Raw genomic sequence first — 16,390 nt, 5'->3', positions numbered from 1 at the left:
ACTTTAATATCCTTGATTCAGAACTTTTTTTTTCTTTTTTCGGTCACACCAGGTGGCTTGTGGGATCTTAGTTCCCCAGCCAGGGATTGAACAGGGCCCTCGGTGGTGAAAGCACAGAGTCCTAACCACTGGACCTCCAGGGGATTCCCCAGAACTATTTCTTGATTCAAGAATTGCTAATTGTTCTTTTTTGCTATGGAAACAAATAGAAAATAAACATCAAAACAAACAAAAAGTTAGTATATAATGAATACCAAATATGTACACTTGAATTAAATTAATACTTGAGTATTGGTGTGTAGCTTATTTAATTGAAGGGTTTGGCCCTTACACATTAGTGTATGAAAACAGTATTTGCTAATGTTGACAAGTGACACATCATATTAGTATATATTCTTTCTTTGTCTCAGTACTAAAAGCATTTTCTCTTCTAAACAAGATACTAAAGCTTTAACTTCCTTGTGAGTAAACACTGTTTCAAGGGGCAAACATTTCTAAATGTACAAATAAGACCAGCAATGGTCAGTAAATAAAATATTCTTTAATTACTTAATCATTTATGCCATTAACATATGCCTTTACTAATTAACAGCATATTCAACATACATTTATATATAATATATAAAGAAGTAAATGTATTTGGAACTGTTTCAAGTAAAAAGAATTTCAGAAATAAATAAATAAATAAATCACTGGTTCAACTTCATTAAACAGCTGATAGAAAATTTGACACAATTATTTTTTTGATCACTCAAGGTCATCAATCTGATGACCATACTCTTCAGTAACTATGTAACTGATAGCTTTGATACTCACGAGAATCTGATGGTGCATCAGAATAATTATGCTACTCAGCTACACGGTTCTCTGCTTTTAGTTTTCTCATGCTCCCTTGCCAGGTGGTCACTTTTCTTCCTGTCATGGTGCCAGCCTCTAACAACTCACCAGTATTCCTCTTCTGGCTTGCTATTTATAAAAGACTATGGGGGACTTCCTTGGTGGCACAGTGGTTAAAAATCGCCTGCCTATGCAGGGGACACGGGTTCGAGCCCTGGTCCAGAAAGATCCCACATGCCGCAGAACAACTAAGCCCACGTGCCACAACTACGGAAGCCTGCGCACCTAGAGCCCGTGCTTCACAACAAGAGAAGCCACCACAATGAGAAGCCTGCGAAGTGCAACGAACAGTAGCCCCCGCTCGCCGCAACTAGAGAAAGCCCATGGTGCAGCAACGAAGACCCAACACAGCCATAAATAAATAAATAAATAAATAAATAAATAAATAAATAAATAAATTTATTTTAAAAAAAAAAAGACTATGGGCTAGAAAACCTGATAATAACACTATTAAGAGCTGCCTAGTGGTGAGTAAAGGGATAAGGAATAAAGTAAATTGTTTTAGTGAAAATATTTCATGGGTAGCTATCTTAGGTAATTGCTGATTATATTTTCATACTTTATTCCTGGTTTTATTGAGTTGTAGTTATCTAACTCTGATCTCTGATTCAGTAGGGTGTCACTGTACTTGACAGACTGATAACTTTCATGGAAAAGTGTGGGTTCCTGAGTAATAGCTACTCCTACTTTACTCCAGTTAATTGACCCAGAGTTTCTTAGTCCTGTATACACAAAGTCTTGGTAGAGAATATTGTTTTTCAAACTTCATATCACAGCCTAGTAGTAGCTCATAAAATTAATGAGTTTCAACCAGTATTTAAAAACAAAAACAGAAGAGAATAGAAAATACAGGAACAATGGGGTCAAAACCATCTTATAGTAATTGGCCTGTTTCACTCATTCTCTCATCATTACTCTGATGTTTACTTGTAATAAGTTTATTCTCATCATTTTTAAATAAATTAAGACCTTTTAAATCTCTCAATTTTAATTTCTAGTATAGTAAATGTCGATATATATAACCCACATATAGCCCTCAATAACTTTTTAAGAATGTAAAGAAATTCTGAGACCAAAAAGTTTCAGACCACTGATCTAAGAGCTTATTCTCTTACTTTTTTTTCTTTTAAAATAAATAGTAGAAACAGATTGATTCCAAGTGACAAATGTACCATTCTGTAAATGGCATGCTTTAAAGAGTGCTTTACTGCAGTTTAAAATATTTTTTTTTTTTTTTTTTTTTGCGGTACGTGGGGCTCTCACTGTTGTGGCCTCTCCCATTGCGGAGCACAGGCTCCGGATGCGCAGGCTCAGTGGCCATGGCTCACGGGCCCAGCCGCTCTGCGGCATGTGGGATTTTCCCGGACCGCGGCACGAACCCGTGTCCCCTGCATCGGCAGGCAAACTCTCAACCACTGCGCCACCAGGGAAGCCCCAGTTTAAAATATTTTAACCCCAAATTCAATAGTGAAACATGATAAACAAATTACCTTTCTGCCTGCAGAATTAAACTAACAGTTCCTTCTTTGAGATCAAATATAAGTGGTGTATTCCAGTTCTTCGTACTGAAAGGCAAATAAAATGGATATTTATTAACACTTGAAATACCAAATACTTTTTAATAAGTAGATGGGTACTCATTTAAAATGAAGTATCTTTAGTTTCACAGTAACTCTGTATATATTTCTATTACAGCACTTGGTACATTGTTCTGAAGTTATTCACTTAACATGTCTGTATCCCTGACTAGAAAGCAGACTCTGTGTCCCTAGTACCTAGCACATAGTAAGTACTCAACAAATGTTTATTCTAGGAGCCACAATATGCAAATTGAGGAATCATAAGTTCAAGTTCTGTCATTTATTAGCTCTGTGATTGGGCATGTCATCTAATGTTTCTCTTTTGAAAAATAGTAGCAGCATAGTATAGTGAAAAGAGGATGGGGTTTTGGCTAGACAAATCAGGATTAGAAATCTGGTTTCACCACCTGTCGGCCATATGATCTTAATAAGCTTGACCTAAAGAACAGTTTTCTTATTTTTAAAATGGAGATAATGATGACTTACCTAAAGCATCTAGCTAACTGCCTACTGCATAGTAGATACTGAACAAACAAAAACTATACTAACAATAACATGATGAACAATTTTTCCTACAGGTCTCCCAATGTAAATGTTGAGCTGAATGAAGATTTCTGTGAAACATTCTGTAAACTGTAAAATACTGTATTAATGTAGCTATGACTATGCTTATTGAATAAACAGATGAATGAATGAAAAAATAACTCCTATGATTTTTATGATGTAATATGATTCAAAGATAAGGATGGGTGGAGAGAACATTTACAAACTGAAAAACCCATCCCCAAATAATCAAAGGTGTTTCATAGTTTAAAATGTTTTATTACTCCTATATATTCTGAATTTCTCTCAATTATTTTCATAGAACCAATTCTTTAAATCAGATTAAATCTCATATTGATCCAGGAGATGGGGGGAAGGGGAAGGTTGCAGTAAATTGGGGGAAATTAACCTTGGCTAATGCAGAGCCTGATACCCATTTCAATAAGTAAATGCATGCATAAAGCCAAACAGTGAGTAAATCACTACTAATAATTAGTAAGTCTGAGGTTCACAGGTATGATAAAGCCATGTACTTGTGTACTTTAGAAAAAATATCACAGCATGCTCATTTAAGCAGTCATAAGAATTAACCTTCATTCTTTGTCAAGAGAGCTGATACGAATAGTGAGTATGAGGTTTTTTTAATGTCCCCTTACAAAATATCTGAGATTTATGACAACTGATATATATATATATATATATATATATATATATATATATATGACATGGAAATATAAACTCCCTAAATCAGAACAAGAGAATTTTCTATACAACTATTTGAAAAATCAAATGAAAATTTAACATAGAATGCTCATATATGATTTTCTTTGTCTGGAACTTCTTTTCATATAAACCAGTATACGGCTTGCATGTTTGTTTTTAAAATTATATTTTTATTACTAAAAAAGGGGCAACAGTTATTAGGAACTTAGATTCAAATCCCAGCTCTTCCTTTAGTAAAGAAGTTAAGTAATTTCACCTAGGGTAAGTTATTTAATTACCTCTGCGCCCTTTAGTTTCTTCATTTTGTAAAATGGGAATAATAATAATAATATGCAACACACAGAGTAAATTAGATCATGAACATAAAAGATAGTATAATAGTGCTCAGTAAATAACAGTTGTTATTATCTAAAATACTAGGTATTTTTAATTTAATGAACTATATTTCAGTATGATGGGTCCCAGAGCATTACTTCATTCCCACTACTGCTCCCTCGTATTTCACTTTAATAAATATTTTGTACCTTCATAAATGTCTTGACAACAAGAGAAGGGAGGTAATGTTAAATCAGAAAAGAAAAAAAGCAATTTAATATTTTGATACATACTAACTGGTATGAGAAAGGTAGAGTGACAAAAAAATTAAATAACAGCTTCTAAACTTTGGGTAAATATTTTAAAAAGCAACCTCTCTAATACAAGTAACACATAATGATACCAATCCTACAGATTTAAACATTATGTCCTTGCCATTAAAATTAGTAGAATAAATCCCTCGTTTAGGGCAGTTAAGAGCCCTACCTTTCTTCAACCAAACCCTAAACTGAGGAAATCTCTGTTTTCCTCAACCTCATGAAAATTATTCAAAACCCATGTGCACTAAGTGATTGTGACATTTCCTCATATTCTATAGTCCCTTTCCTATACCTCAATGGTTTAACTTGGTAGCTTTCTTGACTTTACCCAAAGCCTCCCTTCTCTTTCACGTAAGAAAAAAATTTTCATGTAAAATTGAGCTGCTTATTTCTTTATACCCTTTCTCCTTTGCTTCTCCCATTTTATTACTCCAGGCTTGGCTGTTATTCTAAGTTGCAGATTCTGATTAGTAACAGATTTACACATAAGTGAGCGACTATTTGTAATATATACTTGTAGCAACTGATACTGTTAACTAAATTTTAGGATACCTTTGTGTTTTGTATTACTGAGCTTTAGCTTACCAAGACAACAGTACACTTTATGTTTTTCAATTCATTTATTCATCTCAAAATATTTATTTATTTAAGTACTTACTACATGTACTGGGTATACAGTGGTGAATAAGACACATATATACTCTACTCTCAATTTTCTATTCAATGATTAAACTATAACCACATAATGTTATAAATATAAGCACAAAATGTAAAAAAAAATCTTTATTCACAACTCTTGAAAGTGTCATAGTGGTTCCTTGAGCTTTCTGGAGAGTTGAGAAATTATATTCAAAACAAAGATAATACTCAAACTGATCACTTCCAGACTATTTTATTACATTTTACTATTATCTATGCACTTGAGATTATTTACACCTATTGTTATCTATATGGTGGCAATTCTATACAATGGTTTGCCACTGTGCATCTCTTCTTAATTCTGTGACACCATATTGGTAGCTTGAAATTGGCCATGGTAGAAGTATATATATAATAGAAATGAGCTAACACTGCAAATCAGGTTGTTTGGTTGGTTGGTTTGTTTCCAGAAAGCCAGTTCAATATTTATCAGCACACACTGAGTTACATAAAAATACCAAGTAAGTTTTTAAAGTTTTAGGTGCAAGTTTCTTGGATGTATTGAGTCATTTCCTGCTTTTTTAATACAAAGTATACTGAACATATTTTCTTTCATCATTTCTGGACAACTCTGGATTATCAATATGAACATTTATGATTACCCTGGACTATGATATTAAGCCTGAACACCACCTTGTGTCCTTACTGAACATCTCAGCCTGCTGTCAGGCTGCTAGCTGTCCCTTGCCAGTGGTTAGGTGGTTCCTTTTCCCATCATTTATCAGATGCTCCTAACCTTCTCTGGGTTTTGAAGTCAAATTACACTGAAGTCCTTAGAGCTATGAGTAAAGTAAGAGTAAACATTATCTCAGAGAAGGTATTTTGTATTATAAAAGTGATTATTAACCACTGAAGCACAAACTTTATTAGATCTGCTTTCCTTACTCATAGCTTACTTTTTATCACTTCTTGGTTGGTAGTAAGTTCAAGATAGGCAAGGTTTTGAGAAAGTTAAGTTTAAACCAAACCATGTTGATATGAAAGCTTGAAAATAAATTCCTCCTCACAGACAAAACTCTGGATTTTAAAGAAATGCAAGATGCTTACGAGAACACATAACACTGAAGAGACGTTGAAACAACTAAGTGTGCATAGTTCAAAGAGGCTTTAATGACTCTATCACGGAATTCCAGTAAATCCACTGCATCATTAAGAACGTTACGAACCTAAACAAGGGAAAATGAAATACCAACAAACAACATTAAAATACATCAAATTTTAATTAGATAAGTTAGCAAACACACAAATTTCAATGCACTCTTGATTATCTAAGCATAGAAAGAAGAAGAATTCAATAGGAACCAGGCATAAGATTTGGGTATAAAATCAACCAACAAAACTACAGACACAGAAAACTTAGAAATAAGTAGAAAAAGATCTACGTATAGAGATTTCAAACATGAAAGCCAATCTGTATGATGTAGCAGTGGAGCAACAAGGTGAAAACTGCTATAACAGTGAGATATATAGTCAAAGGAGTATGGCACATAGGAGCTGGAAAGAGACTATGTGATTTCTGCCCAAAACAGTAAGAGATCAATAATTTATGAAATATATTTTTTAAAATTTTAGGGGTTTTAGGGTTAGGTTTTACTTTAAATTTTAAGTTCTAAGAAAAGAGATATAATAACTTTAAAAATCAAAAGTGGAGTAGGAGGTGTTAGTAAAGAAACCAACTACATAGTGACGAAGCCAAGGTGTGCAGAGGGGTGGAAAGTATTTCCATGCATAAAAACACAGAGATAATATATAAAAAAGCTAAGCACCAACTAACAAATGGCAACTTGCCTATGATAGTCAAAGTTATTACAAAAGTTTGTTAACTGATAAAGTTTTTATTTTTTAAAGTTTTTTGAAGTTTTTATGTTTACCAGAATGGGTAATACATTATAGTAAGAGGTGAAAATTAGAGAAAAAGAGATTAATTTTACTTAGAAGTTAGTGTTTCTTTAAATTCCCCTCAAAATGTTATCATCTTTCTAAATTAACATGACAATTATAGTATTAATGAAGAATAAAAGGGTATGGAAGGAAAAAGAGGAAGATAAAGTCAAACTTCTTCTAAGTACTTCTTCAAATATACCTACAAGGCATATTATATTTTTATTACCTGTTCCCCAACTCCTATCCCCACCAAACTATTATTGCCATGACAAGAGATAGCAGAATTATATACACATATAATCCTTGACCCAGCAATCTTACTTCTAGAATTCTATACCAAAATAAACAAGCAAAACTATGAAATAACATATACAGAGGCTATTACTACATACAGCAATATTGGTAACAGCAAAAGACTGGAAACAGCCCAAATATCTATCAACAGGGGATAAGTTGAATAAACTACATTCACAAAATAGAATAATATACAGCTATAAAAAGGACTGAGTAAGATCTATGGAGCAACCTCCATGATATATTGTAAAACAAAAAAGGGCAAGATGGAAAACAGTGTGTATAGTATTATACCTTTTATCTTATAAAGGGAAGGATATGAAGATATATGGATTTGTTTATATTAAAAAAACAAAAAATGTAAAACAGTATTCAATAATATATTATTAGAATAATATTGAGATTGTTATTTTAAACTATATTTTAGGATATATTCTAGGATATATTAATGTCTTTAAGAACAAAAATTTTCTTGTAAAAGAAAAGAACTGCAAATAAAAAAATCAAGAGTAAAATTCCATAATCTTGAATTCTGAACTTGAAACCTCAGTATACACTCATGATATATTTTTATCTGTCAAAAACAAATACATTTTATCTAGAAGTAATGATCAAACCAGTAGCAATGAGCACACCTAGAACCTGGATCATGGTCTCTAAATAACATTCCTCTCCAAAAGGAACAAGGCCTTCTTGGAAAAATGGTGGATTTCAAGTCTGGGACAGGAAATGTATCAATATAAGACACCTGGAACATCTTGTCAGAAATGCAAGCAAGCTGTTGAAATCATCTCAAAAGAACACAGGAGTCAAATGGCCAAAGATGGAACCATTCGAGCATTAGAAAGAATAATGACTGCAACGGATTGAAATATATCAAAAATGTTAAAATCTGCAAGTTTATAATGATAACATCAACAACAACAAAGAAACTCATTGGGCATACCAGGAAATCAATTCGCTATTTGAAAACTGGTAAATAAAGGAAAATAATTCAGAATTTGTCTCACTTCAGAGTAACAAATAGTTGATTAGGTAAAGTCTTTTACAGAAGAATTCTAGCTAATAAATGCAGAAGGAATGATAGAATTACAAGATGCAACTCCTGATGAAACATGGTTCTAAACAAGTACCATCCATGGCTGCTAAAAATAGTAAAGTAAAAGCCTAATGGGAAACTATATGACATATGAATCAGATTTATAACACCTGAACACACTGATAAATCTCATCATTAAAAGAGAGATAAGCAGACATGTGTCTCGCAACTGGAATTGTACAGCATCACCCACAAAGTATTCTTTATATTTATCAAGGCTCTATATCTAATAACCAGTCTACAGGAAATACAGGGGCTAGATGTACATCTTAAATGTAATCATACCACAGGGATGCAAACAGGAAATTGTGGGAAATTCAACAGAACAAATGACCTGGTTTTGTAGACAAACAAATAAATAAATAAATGAGGAGGAATTGTTCCAGATTTTAAAAGATTGAAGAGACAAATTAAATGCAGTATGGGACTTTGTTCCTGATACAAACCAACCAACTATAAAAATATGTATTGACATGTACCACAATGTTCATTGCAGCTCTATTTACAATCTCCAGGACATGGAAGCAACCTAAGAGTCCATCGACAGATGAATGGATAAAGAAGATGTGGCACACATATACAATGGAATATTACTCAGCCATAAAAAGAAACGAAATTGAGTTATTTGTAGTGAGGTGGATGGACCTAGAGTCTGTCATACAGAGTGAAGTAAGTCAGAAAGAGAAAAACAAATACCATATGCTAACACATATATATGGAATCTAAAAAAAAAAAAAAGGTTCTGAAAAACCAAGGGGCCGGACAGGAATAAAGACACAGATGTAGAGAACGGACTTGAGGACATGGGGAGGGGGAAGGGTAAGCTGGGACGAAGTGAGAGAGTAGCATTGACATATACACACTACCAAATGTAAAATAGATAGCTAGTGGGAAGCAGCCACATAGCACAGGGAGATCAGCTTGGTGCTTTGTGACCACCTAGAGGGGTGGGATAGGGAGGGTGGGAGGGAGACGCGAGAGGAATGGGATATGGGGATATATGTATATGTATAGCTGATTCACTTTGTTATACAGCAGAAACTAACACATCACTGTAAAGCAATTATACTCCAATAAAGATGTTAAAATATATATATATAGAGAGAGAGAGAGAGAGAGAAAGAAAATAATTGGAGAAATGGGACCTGTTACTGTAGACAGACTTAGGAGACAACTGGAGAAATGTGAAATATCACTATGATTATGTTAAAATAAAAATAGTTCCTATCTTTTAGACTTTTTTTTAAAGTCTTAATAAAAAAGAGTGTTGCCAGGACTAGTGGTAAAGAAAAAGACACTGATATGTTGGCTTCACTCTTCGAAGAGTGGGGGAAATGACTGCAAAAGGGGAGTAGTCTGATGGCAGGTGCTTCAAAGGAGCTGGAGTTCTTTACGGAAGAAGAAGTTATTGTGGTCTGGAATCAGCAATGTGGGGTAAGGGGACAACTACCCGACCCCCAGACCCAGTAATACTTGACATAAAGAAGAAAAACACCTCTACTTAAGAAGGCTGTAGGAGAAACACTGGTCTCAGGAGTCAGCAGGTTTTTTACTTTTTTTTCATAAAAAGGTGAAGTGTACTTTCAGTGATAAGGCTGAGCTCTGTCTGCAAGGCCACGGGTACATGCTGCAGGTTGTGCACTGCACAACTCTAGGTCTAAGTGATGGGCCCCCTAGAATTGAGCAAACCATGACTGTAGGTGGTGAACCTGTGAGTCTCTCTTTAAATCCTAGGCTGTTCTAGGTTTTTCTTTCAGGGAGGGGAGAAGAGAGCTATACCACAGACCCCATGCTCTGATTTCAGACAGAGACTGGATCAGGCCACTTGTCTCACTTCGAGTCCTTTCAGGTTCATCAGCCTATAGGAGCCCCTCTCTGCGTTGCCTTTGCCTCCCTGCTTCTGGACCAGGAGTCAAGCAGGTTGGAGGCTTCCCTCCACACTCTGCATTTTTATTCCATTTCTGGTCCACAGAGATGTTTATCCTATTTTTGAGTCCAGATAAGTCTCTTTTAAAAATATATATCATAGGGCTTCCCTGGTGGCGCAGTGGTTGCGAGTCCGCCTGCCGATGCGGGGGACGCGGGTTCGTGCCCCGGTCTGGGAGGATCCCACGTGCCGCGGAGCGGCTGGGCCCGTGAGCCATGGCCGCTGAGCCTGCGCGTCCGGAGCCTGTGCTCCGCAACGGGAGAGGCCACAGCAGTGAGAGGCCCGCATACCGCAAAAAAATAAAAAATAAAAAATAAAAAAAAAAAAAAAAATATATATATCATAAATTATTGATCTCTTTAGAGCCAAATGTATGTCTCATCCTTCCAAGTATGAACTTATGATACCATTTTCACCAGAAGTCTGAGCTCCCAGAGACTTTTTAAGAGGTCCAAAATGCCATCGTCTCCCAGAAGCATTTTAAAGCTAATGGAATGAAATAGAATTTTCTAAAGGGAGTTATATGGTCGTTTCTTTATAGCAACATGATACCCAGTGAAATAAATGGCTGTTAACACAGGTTTAGGAAAATTCAATATTTAAAAAATCCGATGTATAATCCTCTGTCATTACTCAAATTATAGGCAGACTTCTTAAAATTCATATTGGCCTAAAGCTTCACATGGGGGAATTCTATTTTTTGTGAATCTGGAACACTAGAACAGGAATAAAACATCCTGGCCATGATAATAAACAAAAGACACACTGATAATTGCTGTTATAATTTCAAAGCTATGGTGAATCCAACATCAGAAATGTCCTGTGCTGAATTTAAAAATGCACCCATTTACTCTGTTCAATTCAGGGCAGCTTCAGGACTAACCTGCTCGTACTTGTATCACCTAATACTTCTATCTGACCACAATATTTAGACTTCTCAGACTGACATAAGTCCAAAAATTCTGTTTCCATTTCCAAATACTCATTTAATCCTAAACATAGATATAGCCATAGTTACCATTTATCTTTGTTTTACATACAGTATCTCATTTAATCATCAAAATCACTCTTTCTTTAACTCTTATCTTTACAGGAGATAGAGTGACTAAGAATCAAATAATCTTGAATTATGGCAACGATTAAAAGCCAAAGCTGTGTCCCATGCTAAAGTGAGAGAGGCAGGAAAGAGAAAATGGTAAACTTGAGACCTGAGGAATACCTCATCTCCTCCACCTGTACCCTCTCCCTCCTAGGGGCTTCCTCCCAGCAAAGACATCAACTATCCCTTTTGGAAAGAATCATCCACTGGGATTCAGCCTGGAGACAAGGGACAACTTAAGAAACCGTCTCACTCTAGGTTACTGTATCATATAAAAGCTGAGGTCCAGAGAGACAGGTAGGGCAATGAAGCCTATTGCCAGGTAGCAACTGCCAGGTCAAGGTCTAGATTTAATAATTAGGACTCAACATGATCTCTGGTTTCTGAGTTAACAAAACACAAATCAACCAAGTCTACCAAGCTTCTAAGAAAACTGTAAAACTCTAAACCAGGCAAACAAAAAGTTGTAACTGTTGTCCCTATAGCAATCTGTGGCTCCACCTCACAACAACGTTAAGTGAGCTGCTAAAATGTACGGACCCCAGTAAGGGAATCCTCCCAAGTGGGAAATCTTCCCAGAAAGGCAATCTAGGGTTGCCAAATTAACCAAGCAACTAACTTTATTGCTCAGAAAAAGAGTTCTCAAGATATCCCTGGCCAGCTGGGTTTTTGCTAGGAACCTGGTAATCACAGTGCGTTGTTTTCCCTTCTCCCATTTTCCAAATTGTTTTCATTGCAGCCGCCCTGTTTTCCCTTTGTCATTATAAACTGGGAATATGGGGGAGAGGAGAATAATTAAAATTCGCATTTATTTATAGTTTTCCAGACCAGAGAGTTGGAGCTGGAATGACTGGATTAGTCTAGGTTATCATCTTTTAGAGAGGGGATGGGTTTGTTTTCAGTTGCATATAGAATAGCTGCAAAGTTAAGTAGTGCATTTCTGAATTATACATACATGTGAATAAGGGAAAGTATGCGTGGTGAGTAGATTGTAAGGGGATTAGTGATTTCTATGTCCTCGTATTCACGTCTTTATGTAAGTCTCTCCACTGTGTGTAGACTGGACCTTGTAGCTTGCTTCCAGTGAACAGAAAGAGGCTAAAGTGATGAGATGACACTTCTGAGTTCAGGTTATAAAAAACTGTGACTTACGTCTTGCTCACACTTTCTGTGCCCTTCGTAACTGCTCTGACAAAGCTGCCAAGTTGCGAGCTGCCCTGCGAAGAGGCTACATGCAAGGAACTGAGGGTGGCCTCCAGTCAACTGCCCTCAATTCAACAGACGTTGATAAATGGAATCTTGCCAACAACCTTATCAGGGAGCTTGGAAGCAAATCCTCCCCAACTGAGCCTTCAGGTGCCACTAAGCCCTGGCCAACACCTTGATTGCAGCCTTGTGAGAAATGATGAGCCAGAAACCCCAGCTAAGCCATGCTTGGATTCTTGACCCACAGAAACTGAGAGATAATAAATGTTGCTGTTTCAAGTCACTAAGTTTTCAGGTGATTTATTATGCAGCCATCGGTAACTAATACAGTTATGGTTGCTAAACAGCCAAAAGAGATAGACTATAGTGGATATCTGTTGGTTTCTGTCTGCCCAGAATCAAATGCTATCTTTTCTGGTAAATATGCTTTGGTTTTCCTTTGGGAAACCATTCCCCCTATTATTCTAAGTGACTAAGTGGTTTAGATGGGGTTGACTCATCATTCCCTCCACCTCCCAACGAAACATACTTGACCCAGACCTGGCACATGAGATCCAATGCTGAGACTTCTGCTGTAATTAGTAAGGGGTTGGAGGGGAAAGCACTCTTTCTGTTGGACTTGAAGTTGGTAGAATGTAAGCCTGGAGCTACCAAGGCCGCAAAAGAGAGACAGCATTTATGAAAATGAAGCCAATACAGAAAAAAGGACCGTTGAGGAAGAAATATGATGGAACTCCTGTTGACCTTATTTAAGCCTCTGGATCCAGTACAGCCTCATCAGTCCCATCTCTTGACTTCACATGGACGAATAAATTTCTTTTGTTTCTTTATTCTTTACCTTCATTCAATTAATTTGAGATGAATTTATGAAAAAACAAAAGATTTTCAACATATTAATCTAGGAGGTCCCATGAGAACAGGAACCAAACCTGTCTTATTCACAGTTGTACTTCCCATTGCCTAGCTCAATGCCTGGCAAGTAGGGCATTGAATAAATAAATGAAATTGTTCTAAGAAAAAACTATGAATAGACCCAGCTTAGCAAAAATGCAATACAAATGTCTTATAATCACTGAGAGAGTAAGACCCCTTTACAAAAATAAAAATACTATCCTAGTCCTAAAATTTTGAAAGATTATTTGCAAACTTTAAGTATAAAGACAACTTGGATTAGATAAGCTATTTAAAAACCTCCATTGTTCATCTTATCTTATGTAAAAATCCTCTAATTCTAGGGTGATTCCTTTTTATTATGAAAGAAAAACTTCTCTTTTGAATATATTCTCATCTTGGGGCATTTCTGAAAGTAAGGCAATAATATATTAGCTAGCCACCAAGCACTACATGAGTAAAAGTGTGTCCCCAAATCAGTTGATTAGAACTCACAATGCATTCTTTGTCATAGACACAATACTATAAATAATGTTTTGGTTCCCAGGTTGACTAACAAAAATATATATTTACACTATCACCTAGATCCAAACACTCATTTACAAGAAATACAAAAGACAGAGAAGTACGTCAAACCACACCATGGTGATACAATTAGCAATGTCCACACTGTGGGGCTGGACAAACAATTTGGTTTCAACAAATAAACTGCAGGGGGAATAATAGAGATGGAAGGGGAATCTACAGACTAAAAGAGACTTAAAAGATATGTCAACCAATTGCAACATGTAAACCATTCTGGATTCTGATTCAAACAAACAAACTTTAAAAAATGTGACATGGCGGAAACAATCGAAAATTTGAACACTTCTTGGATATTTGATAACGTTAAGGAATTATCATTTTTAATGTATGATAATGGTATTGTGGGTACGTTAAAAAGAGTCCTTATCTTTTAGCTGTATATATTGAAAACGTCACAGCTGAAATGATACCTGAATTTGCTTCAAAATAATTGGGGGGGTTTCCCTGGTGGCGCAGTGGTTGAGAGTCCGCCTGCCAATGCAGGGGACGCAGGTTCGTGCCCCGGTCCGGGAAGATCCCACGTGCCGCGGAGCGGCTGGGCCTGTGAGCCATGGCCGCTGAGCCTGCGCGTCCGGAGCCTGTGCTCCACAACGGGAGAGGCCACAGCGGTGAGGGGCCCACATACCACAAAAAAAAAAAAAAAAAAAAAAATTGGGGGGAGGGGGAAAGTAGATATGGACATGGATGGGGCAGGCTTGATCATGGGTTGATGGCTGTTAGGGCTGGGAGATGAGCACATAGAGATTCATTATACTATTCTGTCTATTTTTGTGTGGTTTAAATTATCCATAATAAGTTAAAAAAATTTTAAATAAGAAAGTAGAGGGGGCTTCCCTGGTAGCACAGTGGTTGGGAGTCCGCCTGCCAATGCAGGGGACACGGGTTCGTGCCCCGGTCCGGGAAGATCCCACATGCCGCGAAGCGGCTGGGCCCGTGAGCCATGGCCGCTGAGCCTGCGCCTCCGGAGCCTGTGCTCCCCAACGGGAGAGGCCACAACAGTGAGAGGTCCGCGTACCGAAAAAAAAAAAAAAAAAAAAAAGAAAGTAGAGGGACTTCCCTGGAGGGCCCATGGTTAAGACTCAGCACACTGCAGGGGGACCAGGTTCGATCCCTGGTCGGGGAAATAAGATCCTGCATGCTACAGGGTGCCGCCAAAAATTTTTTTTTAAAAAGTAGAACAAAGAAAATATATAAGGTACCTAATTATTATCAATCTGGTGACCATTATCCAGATTGTCTGTGAAAATCTGGATACTTAGTCTAAAGAATACCTGAACAGACACATCCAAGAAATCACAAAATACATGCTTCTAAATTTTTTTTCAAAGATTTTTTTTTGATGTGGATCATTTTTAGAGTCTTTATTGAATTTGTTACAATACTGCTTCTGTTTTATGTTTTGGTTTTTTGGCCACAAGGCATGTGGGATCTTAGCTCCCCGCCCCCGACCAGGGATGGAACCCTCACCCCCGCAATGGAAGGCGAAGTCTTAGCCACTGGACTGCCAGGAAAGTCCCTCAAATTTTTATAGTAATTATAATCATCTGAATTCGGAATACTGAAGATAGAGGCAACTGCTATGGACAGGAGAAAGAAAGGAAGAAGATAGAGTTCCCTTTCCTTTGGGAGAGAGTTTGCCATCAACACATTGTCTTTGGCCACTCCTCCTAACTTTCATCAACTAACTTTTTCCCATTTTAGCTTGTCTTAGGTAATTCTTAAAAGGGGAAAAAATATTTTTTAATCAGGTTAAATAAACTCATACAATTATAAATAAATAAAATAATGTAACCCTGACAGTGATCAGCAGGTTATTACATCTGCCTTGAGGTCAGCTCCAGCAGTTAAATCTAACTTGTTACAGCTTCCTTCCTTCTTCCTCAACTGAATCCACATATTCCCTCAATGCTTCAAGTTTCACTATCCCTGTTGTCAAACCCAAGCTCATGTGCCGGAGGCACAGTGAGGTCAAACAAACCAAGACATTGAAGTTTGGAGCACAGAAAGCTTTATTGCAAGGGCTAAGCAAGGAGAAAGGGCAGCTCATGCTCAAAAGGCCCAAACTCCCTGACAGTTTTGGGGGAAGAGTTTTTAAAGGTAAGATTTGGGGTGAGGGCTGCAGGGTATGTGATTTTCTTCTGATTGGTTGGTGGTGAGGTAACAGGGTGATGTTTCTGGAATCTCAACCTTCTGGTTCCAACCAGTCTGGGGTCTACATGCTTGTGGTCAAGCATGTAGTCACCATCCTCCAGCTGGGTTGGGGTCTTAGTTTCTGTAGAACAACTCAAAGATATGGGCTTTTGTACCAGGGAGGGCCCCACATGGTCC

At 36.9% G+C, this 16,390-nt stretch overlaps 1 protein-coding gene across 1 annotated transcript in view; it reads right to left on the bottom strand.

Moving 5' to 3' along the window:
- IFT80 (intraflagellar transport 80) overlaps nucleotides 1–16,390 on the bottom strand; it is a gene marked incomplete at both ends in the record, with an annotated part of 95,574 nt that overhangs the window by 26,973 nt on the left and 52,211 nt on the right. Inside the window, 2 exons of the mRNA XM_079705233.1 lie at nucleotides 2,388–2,462; nucleotides 6,125–6,243. Coding sequence (XP_079561359.1) covers nucleotides 2,388–2,462; nucleotides 6,125–6,243 — 194 coding nt within the window. The remainder of the gene's footprint in view (nucleotides 1–2,387; nucleotides 2,463–6,124; nucleotides 6,244–16,390) is intronic.

This window comes from Hyperoodon ampullatus (assembly GCF_949752795.1).
Source record: "Hyperoodon ampullatus genome assembly, chromosome: 5".
Lineage (NCBI taxonomy): Eukaryota > Metazoa > Chordata > Mammalia > Artiodactyla > Ziphiidae > Hyperoodon > Hyperoodon ampullatus.
This window is presented reverse-complemented; position numbering and strand designations above follow the sequence as displayed.